Source organism: Setaria viridis, chromosome 3 (assembly GCF_005286985.2).
Source record: "Setaria viridis chromosome 3, Setaria_viridis_v4.0, whole genome shotgun sequence".
NCBI classification, from domain to species: Eukaryota; Viridiplantae; Streptophyta; class Magnoliopsida; order Poales; family Poaceae; genus Setaria; species Setaria viridis.
The window spans coordinates 11,289,193-11,307,845 of NC_048265.2; the positions used below are offsets into that span (position 1 = coordinate 11,289,193).

Below are 18,653 nucleotides of genomic sequence, written 5' to 3' on the forward strand. Positions count from 1 at the left end.
CATATTCATCTCTTGCAGCGGAGCACTCGGTGGAAGACTTTGCATTGATGCCCTTAATTTGCGACGTCTAGTGGGAGACAACTTGGCTGTAATTATCCAATGTACTGCTTCAGATTGGAAGGTCTCAATAGTCATCATGGTTGTAATACCACTTATTGGTCTCCAAGGTTATGCGCACGTAAAGTTCCTGAAGGGGTTCAGTCAAGATGCCAAGGTCAATCAGAAAATAGCCTTTTGGGCTTCTCCTTAAGTTATATGGTTCCGCAAAAATTTGAATAGCTCGAAATGGCTTAGTACGGTATTACCAGACGACTTTACTACCATGATCCTTTTTTTTCTTTCAGATAGCATTTTTTAGAAGTAATTTTAATATTTTGTATCCCCATGACAAAGTAAGGCAATAGATCTCATGTTGTGGCTCCATGCTCCATGCAATTTGGTTACAAAAGCTGATCTACGTGCAGTGCCTGGGAAGATTGCTTGCTTAATAATGTAGTCTTTCCCCTTCACTCCTGTATCATATCCCATTATCCACCAATCTAGGACGTAATACTTTATCCGCAGTCCCCACCTACTGTAGCATTCCTCGAAGAGAACTCGAAGAAAAAGTAGGTAGCTTATCTGAGTCAGTGGACACAGTCAAGCTAGGAGGAGGCATCATAGCACAGGATGAAAGTTATCACGTGTATAAAAAATATGAACCTTGTTCAATTATTTTCCCTTGATGTACAACTGAGATGGAATCAGCATTCGTCACGGTACTTAGTCGGTGTGCCACGATAAGTATTGTTCTGTCCACCATGACCCTATTTAGTGCATTTTGGACTACCCTCTCAGACTCCAAATCCAATGCACTTGTAGCTCAAGCAAGAGTATTCTGGGGTTTTAAGGATAGCTCTTGCAATCGCAATCCTTTGCTTCTGCCCCCCTGAAAGTTGAGTTCCATGTTGACCAACTCTTGCGTCATAGACCTAATTTCAGATAAAAAGGGGGTTAACATTATGTTTATAGATGTGAACATAGGATACTGTTATGTATTGTGTTTATTTAAGTACATTAGGCAAATTGTTGATGAAAGTTGCTGCGTTATTAGCGAGCTCGGCTGCTCTCTTGACTTCTTCAAGTGTTGCATCCTCCTTTCCATAAGAAATGTTCTCCTTGATAGAGGTCGTAAAAAGTAGTGGTTCTTGGCTAACAAGACCAATCTTTTGTCTTATCCAATCTAACTTGAAACATTTGATGTTAATGCCATCTATGCAGACTTCACCAGCCTGTGGATCATAAAATCTTTCAACCAAACTGATAACAGTTGACTTTCCACTGCCCTTCTCCCCAACTAGAGCCATTGTTTTGCCACTAGACACCTGTAATGACAGTCCATTAAGTATCAATTGCCCAGGCCTGCTTGGGTAACTGAAGTACACATCCTTCAGGTCCACATCACCCTTGATGTCTTCTAATACCATCCCAGTAGCATCATCAGAATCAATCTCTGGTTTCCTCTTAATTGTTTTAAACAAGCTGTGAGCAGCAGCTCTTCCATCCGTGAAGGCAGAAAGGCAAGGGGTTGCATCACCTAAGGCTCTAGTGAATAAAGTTGAAAATTCACACATAAGTAGGCAAGAATAGGAAAATTAGCATGGCCGGAAACAAATTTATTGGCACATAACGACAATAAGGCATTTTATCTGTTTAAAGTAACTGAACATATCTTCCATGGGGAAGTGCTAAATATCTGGTTGTCATTTAGCCTATCTTATGAGTGTGTGTATAAGTTTTAGCATCAGACTCACCTTCCACCTACCATGATAGCAAACAGAATGCTTATGATATGTCCTCCAATATATCCTCTACTCTGGATTAACTTAGTACCATACCAAATGACTAATCCAAAGGTAGAGAAATAGATGAAGGAAAGGGATCCAGCCCCAAAGCCCTGGCCAGCTCCTTCCCAAACAGTGGCCTTGTATGCCTTCTTTATTTGTTTATTGTATCGAGAAACAGCTTCTTTCTCACCGTTGAATGAAATCACCTAGTATTTTGCAGATACTAGACATGATTAGCGTGAGGACTTATCATTCTTGATGCCATGATTCAACTACAAGTAGCCTACCGTTCTTATGGATCCAACTGTTTGCTCGACAACATCACCTGCATCGCTGTATGATTTTTGGCCTTCGCCAGAGATTTTGGAATGCATCCTCGAGACAATTGCACCAGCAGCAATAAACAGGGGTACAGTTGAAAGCATGACAAGTGTTAGAAGCCAACCTTTTACAAATGCAACCGTAAGTCCACCAATGAAGGTGGTTACAAGCTGTGCAAACTTCCCTACCTGATAAGGAGGAATGTGGCAATGTGTCAGAGAAAACAATGATAAGGGAGGAATGCACCTACTTCACCAAAACAACAACAGGCTGCAAATATGCAAGTAAGCTTTACTTGGATGTTGAACTATCATAGAAGGAGTAGTTTTTTTTTTACTGAAGCAGATAAAAATACAGTTACCTTGTCCCCAATGGCTCCCTGAATTAGGATAGTGTCAGCAGATGCACAAGAAATTACTTGTCCAGCTGTCATCTCTAAATCAAAGAATGCAGTATCTTGTCTCAAGACAGACTTGAGGTACAAAGACCGAATACGAGTAGCCTGTCTTTCTCCGGTCACTGTCCAGCATGATACCTCTGGAAAAGCAGATGTAGTGGAATAATATAATTGCTAATACTATATTTACACTGTTCTCTTCATTCCAACTATGATGGTGCCACAGATAAGTTGATTTACTAGGCTTGTTTTTTTCCCTTTTTATTTGCTATGTTTCATTCTTTCAAATTTATGAAAGAATATAGTTGACCATGCCTTCATTTTATTATATTTATTTAAGTATACTAAAGTACTATAGAATTTTTAATTACCTAGTTTTGTACTATGACAGCGATGTTTCAATACTCGCATAAACTTCAAGCTAGCTTGAGTTATTCATAGCCTACAAATAAGATATATGACCGATTTGCCTTCTCCCCATTTAAGTTGGTTAGTTGAATCTTAGCTCTAGTTTCCTAATTACTTAACAATGACCATGCGATATATGATAAACCATAAAAAACTGCTAATTCATGGAGGTTTGGTGAAGCGTCCAAGTGATCACACATACAATAAACAATGAAAAGCTGCCAGCACAGCAAAAGATTGGCTGTAGAGACTTACGAAGAAAAGAAACAATTCCTGCTCCAATTCCCAGGTAGACATAGTCAAGAGCTACCTAAAAGAAGTAATAGCCATGTCAGAAAAATATTATTCTTGGAATGGTACTGGAACTACATACCTAATCATGTTCGGTTTTTTTGGTAGGTTATGAGCCATTGCTCAAAGCAAACTCTTTGGATGTGCATGCATCTTACTTCTCAGGAACATATTTGAGGATATATCCTACCTTGTTAACCCGGTGAAGTATGGTTTCACGGGTGGCATCTCCAAAAGCTGTAATCACCTGCCCAAAGATAATCATCATGATTGCCTGTGACACGCCGCTCGCCACCGCAGAAATCATCCCAATCAGCATCAGCATCATGTCTGTGCTGTCTGCATACTTGAACAGCTCGTGGAACTTCACCCTACCATCTGTCTCCATGATGTTTGCTTTGTGCTATTTTCACTCTTGCAGTTTTCCTTTGTATTATATGTGAATTCTGGTCTCCTGTTGCATTGTAGCAGATGGTAAGTGACTTCAGTTGAAAGACCAGTGAGTGTCCGTGAGCTGTTTTGGAGCCTGGACTTTTTGTTCCTCCTAAAATGGATGTCTTTGTTTTAAGTTAACCATGGGAGCAAGTCGATCAGAGCACGGTTTGATGATTTCGACAAGTCAAGAAACCCATCAAACTCACCATCAAGTATTAGGTACTGTATATGGCCAGCAAGCTTAGCATTGACTGGTCAAAACTTATGCGCAGAATTTTACATCAATGTCTGTGGCTTTCTAGCTATATATGTTCCCATATAATTTTTTTTCTGTTGCTCCTCTACAAATAACATCATAGTTCTTATCTTTGCTAGCTTGTGGGCTCATGGCAGGCAACCATAGGCGTACGTGTTCCCCAGAGTCTTCGAAGGACTAGGACTAGGACTAGGACTCAAGGAACCTTCATCCTCAGTATACTACTGGAAGATGGATTCCAGCAAGAAGAACAGTAAACAGGTTAGGGCGGCCTACTACCATATAGGTCCGCTTACTTGATCAGCTTATTAAAATTCATCCTACCACATACTCATAATGCTCATGTGGCAACTTCAAATGATATTACTATGATCTATGAAGATCTAGCTCTTGTAATGTAAGAGAACGACAGTCATGACGAATCCGGCTCATTAAGACGACAGCCTTATTTCTCTGGTCTCCACTACGCCATCTAGGTACATCGCGTGAAGATCCTAAAATCAGGATCCCGTCGTGGTGAATACGGGACCTTAACGATCGACCAGCAAAGCTTTCTTTGCGTACATGTAGCTCAGAATCTTTTTGTCTATCACGTTATCAATATATGTTGAATAATCATAAGGAGAGCAGTTAGACCTCTAGTAACGCATGAATTAGTTTAACAATGTGAAGAGTTTGCTATATGATCAAATGAGCGTAACCTGCCTCTGCGCACACGGTCTTCGAATTGTGGTCTTCGCGAGCTTCCCTTATCCCTTTCTCACTTCCTCGCGCTCTGAAATCCATGACAAACGTAAAATTAGATGACAGTTTACAAATAAGAGATGGCACTGTAATGGATTCTAAGGTTCTGGGAAAAAATCCTGAACCAGGACACCAGGTGGTCAAAAAAATCGATCTCCAGCCGTTTTTAATTGCCAGCCAGCCTGCCAGTCACGGCGGGACTGCGCGACGCGGGCATGTACACAGACACGCGGCAGCAGCGGCGGAGGACGTGGTGGCGCGTGGCAGGAGCGGAGTCCGCCGCCGCCCGCCGGCGATGACGGTGTGGACGCAGGCAGCGGAAAGGAAAACGTGGGATCCATCCAGCGCGCACGTGGGGTACGGTGCCACGGTGGTCGTGCCGTCGTGGGGGCCGGGCCAGGATGAGCACACGACTGCACGGTATTTTCCCCATTTTACAAAATGCACACACTGCATTTTACAAGGTGCATGCACAATCCTAGCTATGAACAGAATGTACAGCTATGCTTACGAATTAAGAACAGAAACATTCACCGGTAATTTACAAATGGTATCTGACAGGTGGGCCTAGGCAGAATTCCATCGGGGAAGCTTCTCATGCTGACGATGACGAGGAGACTCCGGCGCGCTCGGATCTCAAGCGGAGCTCCACCAGCGACGCGTACGCGCCGTCCCTGGACGCCATCAGCTGCTCGTGCGTGCCCAGGGCGACGACCCCGCCGTCCCTCAGCACGGCGATCACGTCGGCGCCCATGATCGTGGGCAGCCGGTGCGCCACCACGACGGCCGTCCTGCCGGCCGCCGCCCGGCCCAGCGCCTCCCGCACGGCGCGCTCCGACTCCGCGTCCAGCGCGCTCGTCGCCTCGTCCAGCAGCAGGATCCTCGGGTCCCGGAGCACGGCCCTCGCGATGGCCACGCGCTGCCCCTGCCCGCCGGAGAGCTGGGCGCCCCTCTCGATGGCGAAGGTGCCGTAGCCCCAGGGCAACCGTCTCCCCGGAGCGCGATGATGGTGGATTTGCCACAGCCGCTCTCCCCGACAAGGGCAACCGTCTGCAGAAGCAGCATGAAACTTAACTGCCTATCGGTACTTGGTATTGATCACAGTCGAAGAAAGTAACGTTCAGTGGTTCGGTACCTTCCCGGATGGTATTCTCAAGTTCAGGTCTCTAAGTATTTGCATTTCAGGGCGGGATGGACATGAGAAGCATACGTGACGGAGATTTCCATTTGGCACTAACACTACGGGCCGGCCCGAGCACGACACGAAGAAGCACGGCCCGAAAATGGCCCGGCCCGTGAACCATCGTGCCAGTGCCAGGCCCGGCACGGCGTTAGTGCCGTGTCTGGGCCGCCAATTCGGCCCGTAGTGCCGGCACGGGCACGGCACGCTTAATGGGCCGGCCCGCTTAAGGCACGGCCAAACGGCTATCAGCCGTCGGATCTGCCGCCCCCGCTCCATCCGACCGTTGGATCCGACCGTTGGCGGGGGCGCGTATATAAGCCGAGGCCGACGGCGCGCGACGCGGCGACGGTAACCCTAGCTCTCATTTGCGCCGCTCCTCTCTCTCTCTTCGCTCGCTCAGTCGCTCTCCTCTCTCTCCGACTCTCCGGCTCTCTCGCTCTCTGCCTCCCTCCCCGGATCCCCTCCCTTCTACCCTTCTCCTCCCCCTCCGGTGGCCTCCGGCCTCCGCCGGCACTTGCACACGGCACGGCCATGTATACTCCTATCACCTATGGCTATTCTTGATCTCGCATTCTCGCTTCGCGTCGTCCTTCTCGTCATCTCCGTGTCAGCCTCGCCAGGTCTCGGCCCCGCGTCGATCTCGCCGGATCCGCATTAGAACTCGCCGGATCCGTAGTCGGTCTCGCTGGATCTGTGCTTCGTCAACGTCGCCGGCGACTCCGGTGCTCCGGCTATCAAGGTAGGAAACCCTAACCCTAACCCTAACCCTTGCTCAATCGACCCCTTATCCCTAACCGGCTAATCCTAACTCTTCTTTTTGTGTAGCCGTTGAGGAACCGGGGCGCGGGCGTGTGACGATGGCCGGATCCGACGACGACGAGACGGTTCAGGGTGGGTCAAACCAAGAGAGACGGCTTTGCGGGTTGGCCGGAGATGATGACGAGGATGACATGCGCGAGGATGCCGCCGAGCTCTTCGGCCGTGTGGCTCAACCTCCCATCATCCTTGAGCCATGCGATGACCAAGCAGTGGACGGGGACGGGGAAGAGAACAACGGTAAGCGCTCACGCCCCTCTACCTCAGCCGTGTGGCTTGATTTCAAGAAGATATTCAAAATGGTGAACGGTAAGAAGGTAAGGTATGGAGCTAAATGCATCCATTGCTCTAAAGAGTACTCTGGGCGCTCTAGTGGTGGCACTGGTCACCTCACCCGCCATAGGGATAGATGCCCTAGAAGGCGTGAGAAAACTCACATGTCTCAGTCACAAATCTCTTTTAATCCTGATGGTAGTATTCGTAATTGGGAGTACTGTCCTATAGTTGCCCGTACTCAACTTGTTAGACTGCTTGCTAGGCTTGATGTTCCTGTCTCTTTGGGTGAATCTTATGCATTTGAAGATTACATTAGAACTGCTCATAATCCTAAATTTGTTTCAGTATCTAGGCAAACAACCACTAGAGACCTGCTAAAATACTTCAATGATTGCAAGGCTAAGCTTGTTGAGATTGTGAAATCTGCTGGTGTTAATTGTGTGTGTCTAACCTCTGATATTTGGTCTGGTAATGCCAAAGAGGACTACCTCAGTGTTGTTGCTCACTACATAAACTCTGATTGGCAACTAGAGAAGAGAGTGCTTGGTCTTAGGCTGATTGATTGTTCACACAATGGTCAAAATATTGCTGATCGTGTTGCATCTGTGCTTGATGACTATTGTTTGACTGAAAAAGTTTTTGCTGTTACTTTGGACAATGCATCATCTAATGTTTCAGCCATGCAAAAGCTTAGACCTGTTCTTTCTAAATATCTTGGTATTGAAGTTGTGGATGATGATAGGGATGACAATGCACATTCAATTAATTCTTTGTTCTTGCATCAGCGTTGTGCATGCCATATTATCAATCTGATTGTTAAGGAGGCTCTAACTGCTCTTAAGCCATTGATTGAGAAGTTTAGAATTGCAATATCTTTCTTAAACTCATCTAATCAGAGAATTGCTGCATATAAAAGTTATTGCATTGCCACTGGTGTTAGGCCTAGAAAGTTTCAGCTAGACATGGAAGTTAGGTGGAATTCTACATATCTAATGCTTAAGCATTTGTTTCCCTGTTAATCTCGCCTCTGTTTTAACTACGGCGCGGTTATAAATGATGGAGGAATTCATCCCTTCCGTTTTACCCAAGCTATTCTGCCTGTTCATCTTCCTCACTGTAGCCCTAGCGCCGCTACTCGCTGATCCTTGTGCTCGAGTGCCACCGTCTCCCCCTACTTAGCCCCCGAGCATATGCGCAAGAAGACCCTTGTGGCAACACGAATGGGGAAGAAGGCAACTTCTAGCAAGGCGGCAGAGAGCAGGAAGAGGAAAGCAGCGAAGAAGGAACTTCAACTGCCAGCGTCGAAGTACGGCGAGACGGACCAGACTGCCCCGCCAACGCAAACATGCACCTGGAAGAAGTCCGTGATGAAGAAAGCAGACATCCAGGCATTGGTGGATGCCGATCTGCTCTAAGAACATGAGTTCATCAACTGGAGGGAAGCCTACGGCAACCCTTGGTCGATGAAGAACTACACCCACGAGGCGGTGATCTTCACACACTTCATTGAGCGAGGTTTGGCTTTGCCCTCCCTTGAGTTTTTCCACGGGCTGCAGAATTACTATAAGTTGGAGTTAGTGCACCTCAACCCAAATTCCATCCTGCATATTATCATTTTCGTGCATCTGTGCGAAGCTTTTGTTGGAATTCAGCCATACTTTCAGCTTTTTAGGAAATTTTTCAGAGTTAAGCCCTAGCCCATAATGGACCACAGTGAAGTAGTCAGGGGAGGGGGCATGCATTCAACTGGAGAAGCAGGTGAAAAGCCTTTACTTGGATTATGAGTTGATTGACTCCCATCCTCGTTGGAAGGAGAGATGGTTCTGTATTGGAAATCACCAGCCCTGACTACCAAGGTAACAGGCCACCGCCCAGTCTGGAACAATCAGTGGTTGGACGAGCCTTCCCATGCGGATAGCTTTTAACTACCCAAGTTGCTGGAGAAGATCGCCATTCTGAAGACGCAGGGGCTGACGGGAATAGGCGTAACCTTCAGTTTCATGAGGAGGCGAGTTCAACCCCTCCAGCTACGCTGCACCTGGGGGTACGACTACTTGGGCCCCAACGACCCATCCCGGATGACATCAAAGGACTTGTCCGTGAATGAGGTTATGGCCAGATTGAGGCGCCTCTTCAAGCATGTGAGAGCGATCCCAACGGTTGTGCGAGAGTATTGCGCCGCCAACCCGCCAAGCAGTGTAAGTACCCGTGGCCTCAGCCCTCGAGTACCAATTTTGTACTTGTCATTTTACTAACTTGTCTTCTCTTGTAGGAAGAAATCCACTTGTATTTCTCCGCTCCTCCTCCGCCCGACTCGGAGGGCTCTAGAACCGCTCTGCGTGTACATACCACTGCGGATGTACAGAAGGCGATCGAAGAGGAGGAAGAGGAATCGGAGGGTTTTTCCTCCTTCAGCAGCTCTGATTCAGAGGCTGCAGAGAAGTTTGTTGTGAAGCCCCATCCATCAAACAAGGCAGGGTCTTCTTCCAAGACATCCAAGCGTGGAGCCGAAGATGACTTGGAAGCTGGACTAGCGCCACTACCAAAGAGGAAGCGCATTGTTGATGTCAAGCGAGTAGTGAAGAAGCTGCCCACTGCTGATGAAGTCCCTCCTCCGGTAATCACATTTGAAGAAGGACAAGATTCTGAGAATCGAGTACTCATAAGTTGTTTCCCTTACCATCATGTCTGCTTAGTTATGACATTGGAGGATTGCAAGTAGTTGAGGAGGAGACAGAGGCGGAGAAGATGACAACTGAGGTCCCATTCACAACTTTCATAGTTGCTCAATATCCTAGGGTTGAAGGTGATCAGTTGCTTTTATCTGATGATAATTGGGCTATGGCAGAAAAAGTGCTAAGATTTCTTGAACTTTTTTATGATGCTACAGTTACATTGTTTGGTGTGTACTATCCTACATCTCCACTTATGATTCATTATCTTGTTAAGATTGCTATGCACTTAAAGAATTATGCTAATGATACTCACATCAGACATGTGGTTCAACCTATGATAGACAAGTATAACAAATACTGGAGGGACATACCTTTGCTTTATTCTTTTGCATTCATCCTGGACCCTAGAGCTAAAATGAAAGGTTTCAATAGAGTGCTCAGGAGGTTGGGTACCCTTACCAGTACAGATTACAGTGCTTACCAGGTTAGCACTAGAGCTCGACTTACTGATGTCTACAACAAGTATGAGGAGAAATATGGAGGTGTTAGGTTGAGGAGGACTGTACCTCCTAACCTATCTGGTAAGAAAAGGTCTGCTTGGGATGAAATTTATGATGATGATGATGTTGGTTCTGCTGGTGGCATGCATTCTCTAGTTGCTACTCTAAGCATGGCTAGAGATACATCTGCAACTGCCCTTTTGCATGCTGCCAGTTCTTCAGGTGGTAATGTTTCTGAACTTGTTTCTTACTTGGACTGTGACACAGTGAATCATTTAGATGATGATTTTAACATCTTGAACTGGTGGCATCAACACAAACTCACATATCCAGTGTTGTCAACCATGGCTAAGGATATATTAACAGTTCCTGTTTCAACCATATCTTCAGAATCCACTTTTAGTATGACTGGCAGGATCATCGAGGAGCGGTGGAGGAAGCTAAAGCCTGAGATGGTGGAGATGCTCACCTGCATCAAAGACTGGGAGGCTGCAGAAGCAAGGCTGCAACACATGGTGGAGGACAAGGAACTTGAAGAAGCTTTTGAAGAACTTTATCTTGATTAGTTATCATTTATGTAATGGGACTGTAATATTAAGTACTGGACTCATGGACTGTGATGAACTTTATAATTGGAGCTGGGCTGTACTCTTTTTTCCTGTCTAGGGTTTCTCACAAGGGTGAGTTTTACCTAGATAGGTTTTTAATGAGGCAGCCATTGCACTAAAGCTCCCAATAAAATGTTATTTTGTTATCTCTATGACTGTGTGACTGGGTTGTGACTTGTGACTTTGTTACAAATTTGTGAATACAACAAGATAAGTTCTCCACTACTTGTGAATTTTAATAGTTTTGGTTTGTGCTTGTAATTCTGTGTATTGTGGACTTGTGGTAGGCACACTTAGTGCCAGTGCCGGCACGGGCACTGCGGTGCCGCCGTGCCCTGTGGCCCGGCACGGCACGCTAACTGACTGTTAGTGCCGTGCCTGTGCCGACAGTTAGGCACGGCGGCACTACACGGCACGGCACGGTTAAGTACTCGTGCCAGATAGTGCCGTGCCATATAGTGCCGTGCCAGATAGTGCCCGTGCCAGTGCCGTGCCGGGCGGCCCGGATGGCCAAGTTTAAGTTCGAGTTCAGCAGCGACGTCAGCCAAGACCATGCCGTGTTGTCGCTGTTTGGGTCAATCTTCGATTTACGATCAATAAGTGCAAATATTGATGATGCTGATTCCTTGGCCTTGGCAGAATCGGAACCTAGAGCACTTGTCTGTGAAACGCCTATGGTTGCCATGAGCATAGCAAAGAACACCTGCAAAAGAGCACAGCAGTTAGATGCCATGCACAATGTAAACCAACTTGAAGTTAGTTTTCTGAAGAGTTTGCTCACTCGAATACTTCAGTGAATGTGGCCTTGCCATCAAGCATAAACTTTGCTCCGACATAGAAACAAAGGGCATATGTACAGTACAGGATGAAGAACGATACACCAAAACCCGAGCCACTGACAATGCCTTGACGGATCCCCTGTTGCACTGGAGCTTTGCATTTTCCATAGTAGGTCTTCATTACCTTAGGCTCAGCACAGAAAGAAGCAACAGTTCGAATAATGCTGACAGCATCATTCGCCACTTGAGTTGCTTCTTCATACATTGCCTGCAGTCAAAATTAAAGCAAATAAAATAGCTGTCTAAGTTCACTTGGCCTGATGGCAATGTGCTTTTACCAGTGATGCATGATATGTTACCTTGGCGTCTGCACTGAATCCCTCCAAAAACTTTATCTGAAGAAATCCCTGGAGACCCCCCAAAGGAAGCACTATAGTGGCAACAAGGGCAAGCCTCCAATTTGCAGCCATTGCAATAATAAATCCAGCAAGAACAGTAACAGTGCTTCGAACCATCAATGCCAACGAATCGCCTACAAGACGTCGTATATTTGAGGCATCGACAGCCTTGCACCAATGGTTCCACTAGACATGAAGGAATAATGACATGCAGGTTTCATCATAATTCTGGAAAATGCAATGTGTTAGTGCAGAATATTTAGAGACTAACCTAGCATTCGAGGGCTTATCAAACCAGCTGATCTCTTGATGAACAATGCTTTTGAAAGATAAAGAACGAATGCGCTCAACCAATTTCCCACCAGCCACTCCGAAAAAGAAATATTCCACTGGCAGACAAATAAATGAAACAACTCCTGATGCTACATGCATTAATGTCCAGAACCGTGAATCTTTCCGCAGTTGATCAGGTGGCTCATAGAACGATTTGATGGAACCAGAGATCAGCAGACCTAATATTGGAAAGATAACACCTGATACGACTGCAGCCATTGTACCTAACAGAAGGACTGGCATCTCAGGTTCATTCAGAGAAATAAGACGAGAGAGGGGCACCTTCCTGCATTCTTCACCTTCTTCTGATACCTTAGAAAGTAGTTCAGCATGTGTGCTATCCTGGACAATCATGCTGGCAGTAGTGATTAAGTGCCTGCTGGTACTCCCAAATGAAGCACCTCCACTTATTGATCTCTTGAGAGATGCACTATGTATATATTTGCTGGACTTGACACTTCTGACAGCTGAAGTAGACCTTTGATAACCTGCATCATATGCATCTGGTTCTCCAGTTATATCCTGCAGTTGGATTAGCTGGAAGTATGCACCATTGGGGTTCCTCAGTAGTTCCGTGTGCGTGCCTGTTTTGACATTTACAAGTGGCAAGATCAAACTCTAGAATAATCAGACCAAGTAACGAGGCATGCAGAGTTCAAACCTTGTTCAACTACTATTCCATGATGTACGACTGATATAGTATCAGCATCTTTTTTAGTGCTCAGCCGATGGGCAACTATGATCGTGGTCTTGCCTTGCATGATTCTATTAAGGGCCTCCTGAACCACTCGTTCAGACTCCATATCCAGTGCACTTGTCGCTTCATCAAGTAGCAAGATTTGGGGATTTTTGAGTATCGCCCTCGTGATCGCAATTCTTTGTTTTTGCCCACCAGAGAGTTGTGCTCCATGCTCGCCAACCATTGTGTCTAGGCCCTGAAACAACAAGGTTGATTAGCTATGGTAGTTATAGTACAGGTGGAGTTTTGCAAAATGCTAAAGCATTTTAGTTTCTTTTATATACATTGGGTAACTTGTCGATGAAATTTGCTGCATTAGCAAGCTTTGTCGCAGCCATGATCTCCTCATCTGTTGCATCTTCTTTCCCATAGGTAATGTTCTCCCAGATACTAATGGCAAACAACAGTGGCTCTTGACTGACAAGACCGATTTTTCCCCTTAGCCATTCAAGTCTCAGGCTCTTTATGTTAACACCATCTACCAACACTTCACCAGCCTGAGGATCATAGAATCTCTCGACAAGACTAATAACTGTTGACTTTCCGCTGCCACCCTCTCCCACTATAGCCATTGTTTTTCCGCACAAGACGTGCAACGAGAAGCCATCAAATACCAATTGGTCAGGTCTAGATGGGTAGGAAAAGTATACATTCCTGAGCTCTATATCACCCTTGATGTTTGCTAGCACAATCCCATCTGTTCCCTTGGGGTCAATTTCTGGCTTCCTTTGGATTATTTGCAGCATTCTGTACCCAGCAGCTCGTCCAGAAACAAAACCAGTCACACATGGAGTTGCCTCACCTAATGACCTGATAAGGAAAATGTGTTTAAGAGAACAATTATACAGGGCTCAATTTTCGCTTCCATGAACAAATGAATAGTGGTATTGCCTCCACCATAAATCAAAATACTGTTAGTGCAATGGAAACCGTCATTGTAATCACTTCTGGAGCAAAATCATTAAAGTGACTGTATAAACTAGATGATCTGTTCTTTGTAAGAATGTATGTTTAGGTCTGTCATGTTCAATTTTACATATTATGAAGAATTCCTTCGGAATTATATACACGTTTTAGAATATGATCAGATTATATATTTCAGGTTGGGCAGATCAGAGCACATTACATGTAAGCAATGGGCTAAAATCCGATGTACTGGAAAATTATAGTTGAGCGATTATAAAGATTTGTCTATGCACTATGAACAAGAGTCCATTGGTCAAGAAAGAAAAAAGAATATATGTATCTGATCTTAGAACAACATCAATCAACTCAATGAAGATTGATGACTTACATTGCACCTGTCATGAATGCCATCCAGACACTTACAACCTGCCCTCCTTCGTATCCTTTATCAATAATCAATTTTGCCCCAAACCATGCTGTTAGACCATAGCTGCAGAACAGGATAAACATAACAAAACCAAAGCCCAGGCCAGTAGCCGTGCCTTCTTGGACATCAGATATATATGCATTCCTTATATATTTATTGTATAGTGCAATGGCCCGATTCTCACCATTGAATGAAGTAACCTTTCAAAAATTAGGCCAAGAAGAAGTTGGTTAAGAATCTAAACAATTAGATATAAAGGAAATGTTTAAGCAAGGGTCTACTGTTCTGATGGCTCCTATTGTCTGTTCAAAAACATTTCCTGCTTCATTGTACTTAGCTTGACCCTGGCTTGATAGTTTCGATATAGTCCATGACATTGCTGCTCCAGCAATTACTATAGGAGGGATACTTGACAGCATTACAGCTGCCAAAAGCCATCCTTTAGAGAAAGCAACCACAAACCCTCCAACAAATGTGGCAGTAAGTTGAAAAACTTCCCGACCTGGAAGACAAACAAAACTATTGAATTAGCTATCCAGAACAGACATCAAATCAACACAATTTTATAACCATGTAATGAAAATTTGTCATTTTTCAACTCGAAATACGGAAGAGCAGTTTCAAATAATTAGATGCAAGTATGTTGCCTATGTGATGATAGCTTCAGAAAAGTTAAAATGAACCAGAATCACAAGCTGACAGTGATATGATTGAAGTTTCCATAGGTCTACCTTTTCACCTATTGCATCCTGGATAAGTATTGTATCACCAGACATCCTCTCAACCAATTGTCCAGTGGTTATCTTTTTGTCCAAAAACGCAATGTCTTGCCTCAATACAGCTTCAAGATAGAGACCTCGTATGCGAGCTGCTTGTCTTTCTCCAGTGATCATCCAGCATGCAACCTCTGATGAAACATTGAAGAACAGTAACACCTTAGTGCTAATCTTTACTTGACGGTACCCATAAAGCAGAGTACGCATATATTCTCTTGGCAGTAGCTATTTTGCAGAAAATAATGGTCTGCTTCTGCTAGCCTATTACACACACTTGGTTAATGTTTTTCATTTCTGAAAAAAATACACTATTCTTATGGGATTTCTTGGTTTCAGTAGCTATATATTTCAAGAATTCCACACGATTAACATCAAAATTATATGATTTAAAAAATGAACCAAAGCCACAGCTGGTAGAATCCGATGATTGTTATGAGAAAGAAAGCTGGAATTGAACGTGCCCACTCCATTCTTAATATAATAAGCTAGGTGCTAAATCTCTTTTCATCCTTTTCCATTCTGAAGGATTATAAGGCTCAATCTGTGCCTGAATTATCAAAATTGATCAACTATAAGGACGAACTGAAAAATGAAACTGACACAGAAAACCATTGAGGAAATACTAGTACTCACGGAGGAAGCAAGCAAACCATGACCCAATGGCCAAATAGAAGAACTTCAGGCACACCTGAAACAACAGTGCAAAAAGTTTTATCCAAGGAGGAACGGCTGCAGCACAAGAGTTTGGTTAAATGGGGATCGCGATTCGCGACGCACCCCGGCGACGCGGTGGAGGACGTTGTGGCGGGAACCGGAGCCGAAGGCGTCGACGACCTCGCCGAAGACGAGCGTCATGAGAGGCTGCGCCACGCCGCTGGCGACGGCACCGGCGGCCCCCGCGGCCATGAGCGCCGCGTCCGCGCCGTCCGCGAATCGGAACAGCCGGTGCAGCCCCACCCCCACCTCCCCCTTCTTCTCGTTCTCCATGGCGCATCGCCAGGCCATCCTCCTCCGCTCCGCGTGCTCGACGACGGGGGTCCTTGCATCGCCGGGGCGAAGCAGCTCGCCTTTTATAGCGGCGAGGCCGGCCGCGGGAGGGCTGATTCCGACGACTCGCGCGCACGCGGGACGGCGGGAGGAAGCAGAGGCGGCCGCCGGATTTGGGAGTTTTTGTAGTGTGTACCAGTAGCTGTGTAGCGTGCAGTGGGCTGCATCTGTGTTGTTGTAACCGGCTGCATAAGATCCCACGGCTAAGCCCAACTTGTTGTTTTCCGCAATAAAAATTTCAGTTTTAACATAGGCATGTGCGGCTGGAATGCATTCAGTTGCACACTCCTTCAAACATTATTTTTCTTCTTGCAATTTGCAAAGCTATCCATATGAGTTGACTTGCCTGGGTTTTTTTTTTGTCGGGAAGACGACTTGCATACATTGCCAAATACAAACGAATAATATGGTTACTCTTACTTTACAAGCTATCCTTTATATGAGGAGTTGAGGACCTCACTTACCTGCAGCAAAAATGCTAGTTTATTGATATAAGGATGCAGACATTTTTTTCCCAATAATAGGGGAAATGATTGCTAGTAGAGAGATTTTAGTGAATTTATCAATATCAGGATCCGCCGGATCTCCCTGCACATGTGATAGTGTTTGTAGGTACGTGTGAGCATGTGTGTTCCATGTACAATGAAAAAAATATGTTTCTAGGTTTGTGTATATGTATGTGATGTGAACATATGCTAATTTGCCTATATCCCTATCTGATATGGCGGATATTGAGAAGTAAAAGCATCCCAAATCAAATGAAACCAGTACAGAACGGGGGAAACTATAGCCTCAACTCCAAATCAGTAGGGGCTTCTCCGCTGGATATAAGGAAACGCAGGCCGCAAGTTACCCGAGAGCCGCGCTGATCCTAAAGTGAGCCCAAGTCGGTTTCAGACTCCGGCCCGCATCCCTGTCTGCCCCCACCGACCAATTCTGTCTATAAATATCAGCCGACCCCTCCAGGAAACCACCCCCAATCCGCCGCCACCGCTTTTCCCCGCAGCCGCCGCCGCCGCGAAATCCCAAAGGTAACCGCACGTGCGTCGACTCGCTTGGAAGGGACCCAGCAGCAGCGACCATGGGCGGCGCCGCGGACGATCTGATCTTCTGCCCGGACTGCCACCGCCGGACGGAGGTGGTGCTGGACCACGCCACCGGCGACACCATCTGCACCGAGTGCGCGCTCGTCCTCGACGCGCACTACGTCGACGAGGGCAGCGAGTGGCGCAACTTCGCCGACGACGGCGGCGGCGAGGACCGCGACCCCAGCCGCGTCGGCGGGGCCAGCGACCCCTTCCTCAACAACGCCCCTCTCGACACCCGCATCGTCTTCAACGGCCCGCAGAAGACGCAGGCCGATGGCGGCCACGCGCTGCCGAGGATGCGGATCAACACCGGGCCGGACCCCGAGCAGTCGCTGGTCGAGGCGTTCCGCGCCATCACCGACATGGCCGACCGCCTCGGCCTCGTCGCCACCATCAGGGACCGCGCCAAGGACGTGTACAGGAAGATGGACGAGGCCAAGGCGTGCCCCAGGGGCAAGAAGCGGGACCAGTTCTACGCCGCCTGCCTCTTCGTGGCGTGCCGCAACGAGGGCAAGCCGCGGACGTACAAGGAGCTGGCCACGGCGACGAGCGGCGGGGCCACCGCGAAGAAGGAGGTCGGCAGGATGACCACGCTCATCAAGAAGGTGCTCGGGGAGGAGGCCGGGCAGGTGATGGACATCGGCGTCGTGCACGCCGCCGACTACATGCGCCGCTTCTGCTCCCGGCTCGGGATGGGCAACCAGGAGATGCGCGCCGCGCAGGAGGCGGCGCGGAGGCTGGACGACACCCTCGACGTGCGGCGCAACCCCGAGTCCATCGCGGCCGCCATCAGCTACATGGTCGTGCAGCGCGCCGGCGCCAGCAAGACCGTCAAGGATGTGTCCATGGCCACCGGCGTCGCCGAGGCCACCATCAAGGAGGCGCACAAGGACCTTACCCCGCACGTCGAGCTGCTTTTCGCCTAGAACGCGTGTCGTCATCCGACAGGTCACAGGATGCTTTTCTTTGCAATTTTAGCGCCGCGTCCGATCGATTTTCCTGATTCTCGCCATGGACATGGATGTTCGTGTTCTGGAGTTCGATTCTAAGTACATTCATTCGTGATCTGTGCTTGATTCGTTGATTCCAACCGAGCAAGGATCGATCGAGGTGATTGCTAAACGCAAAGTGGTCACGATTCATGAGTGCGTTCACGAAGTGTATAGCTGCTTGCAGCTTGCATTGCGTGTCCTCGCTACCGGTCCATGAATGAAACGGTAAGCCCCTTCTTGAGAGATTATCTGACGAATGTTCAGAGATATTAGCAAAGGCCCGCACAAACTCCGAATCACAATCCCCAAGGGTTGCTGATGAGCTGATGTATATATCAGCCTTTGAGCACATGCCGGTCCATCATCGGTCTCTGTTCCCACAATAGTGCCTGCGATGAATAGCATGCAGATTCTTAAACCTTTCTTCGGTCG

General features: G+C 46.8%; 3 protein-coding genes and 1 pseudogene across 3 annotated transcripts; 1 reads left to right on the forward strand and 3 right to left on the reverse strand.

Moving 5' to 3' along the window:
• Nucleotides 1–535: 535 nt before the first annotated feature.
• On the reverse strand, nt 536–4,954 carry LOC117848698 (ABC transporter B family member 21). The gene is given in 9 exon segments (XM_034730211.2): nt 536–863; nt 865–971; nt 1,056–1,584; nt 1,794–2,032; nt 2,114–2,335; nt 2,509–2,684; nt 3,208–3,262; nt 3,434–3,697; nt 4,636–4,954. Coding segments are annotated over 8 exon segments (1,710 nt in total). The 5' UTR covers nt 3,632–3,697; nt 4,636–4,954; the 3' UTR covers nt 536–679.
• Nucleotides 4,955–5,080: 126 nt separating this feature from the next.
• On the reverse strand, nt 5,081–5,982 carry LOC140220104 (uncharacterized). Its single transcript, XM_072292351.1, has 2 exons — nt 5,917–5,982; nt 5,081–5,756 (listed from the first exon to the last, which is right to left on the reverse strand). The coding sequence occupies exons 1-2, from the start codon at nt 5,980–5,982 to the stop codon at nt 5,274–5,276; spliced, it is 549 nt and encodes a 182-aa protein (XP_072148452.1). The 3' UTR covers nt 5,081–5,273.
• Nucleotides 5,983–11,903: 5,921 nt separating this feature from the next.
• Nucleotides 11,904–16,297, reverse strand: LOC117848699 (ABC transporter B family member 11-like; annotated as a pseudogene).
• Nucleotides 16,298–17,121: 824 nt separating this feature from the next.
• On the forward strand, nt 17,122–18,653 carry LOC117850612 (transcription initiation factor IIB). Its single transcript, XM_034732473.2, has one exon. It carries the CDS (start codon nt 17,223–17,225, stop codon nt 18,153–18,155), a length of 933 nt encoding a protein of 310 aa, XP_034588364.1. The 5' UTR covers nt 17,122–17,222; the 3' UTR covers nt 18,156–18,653.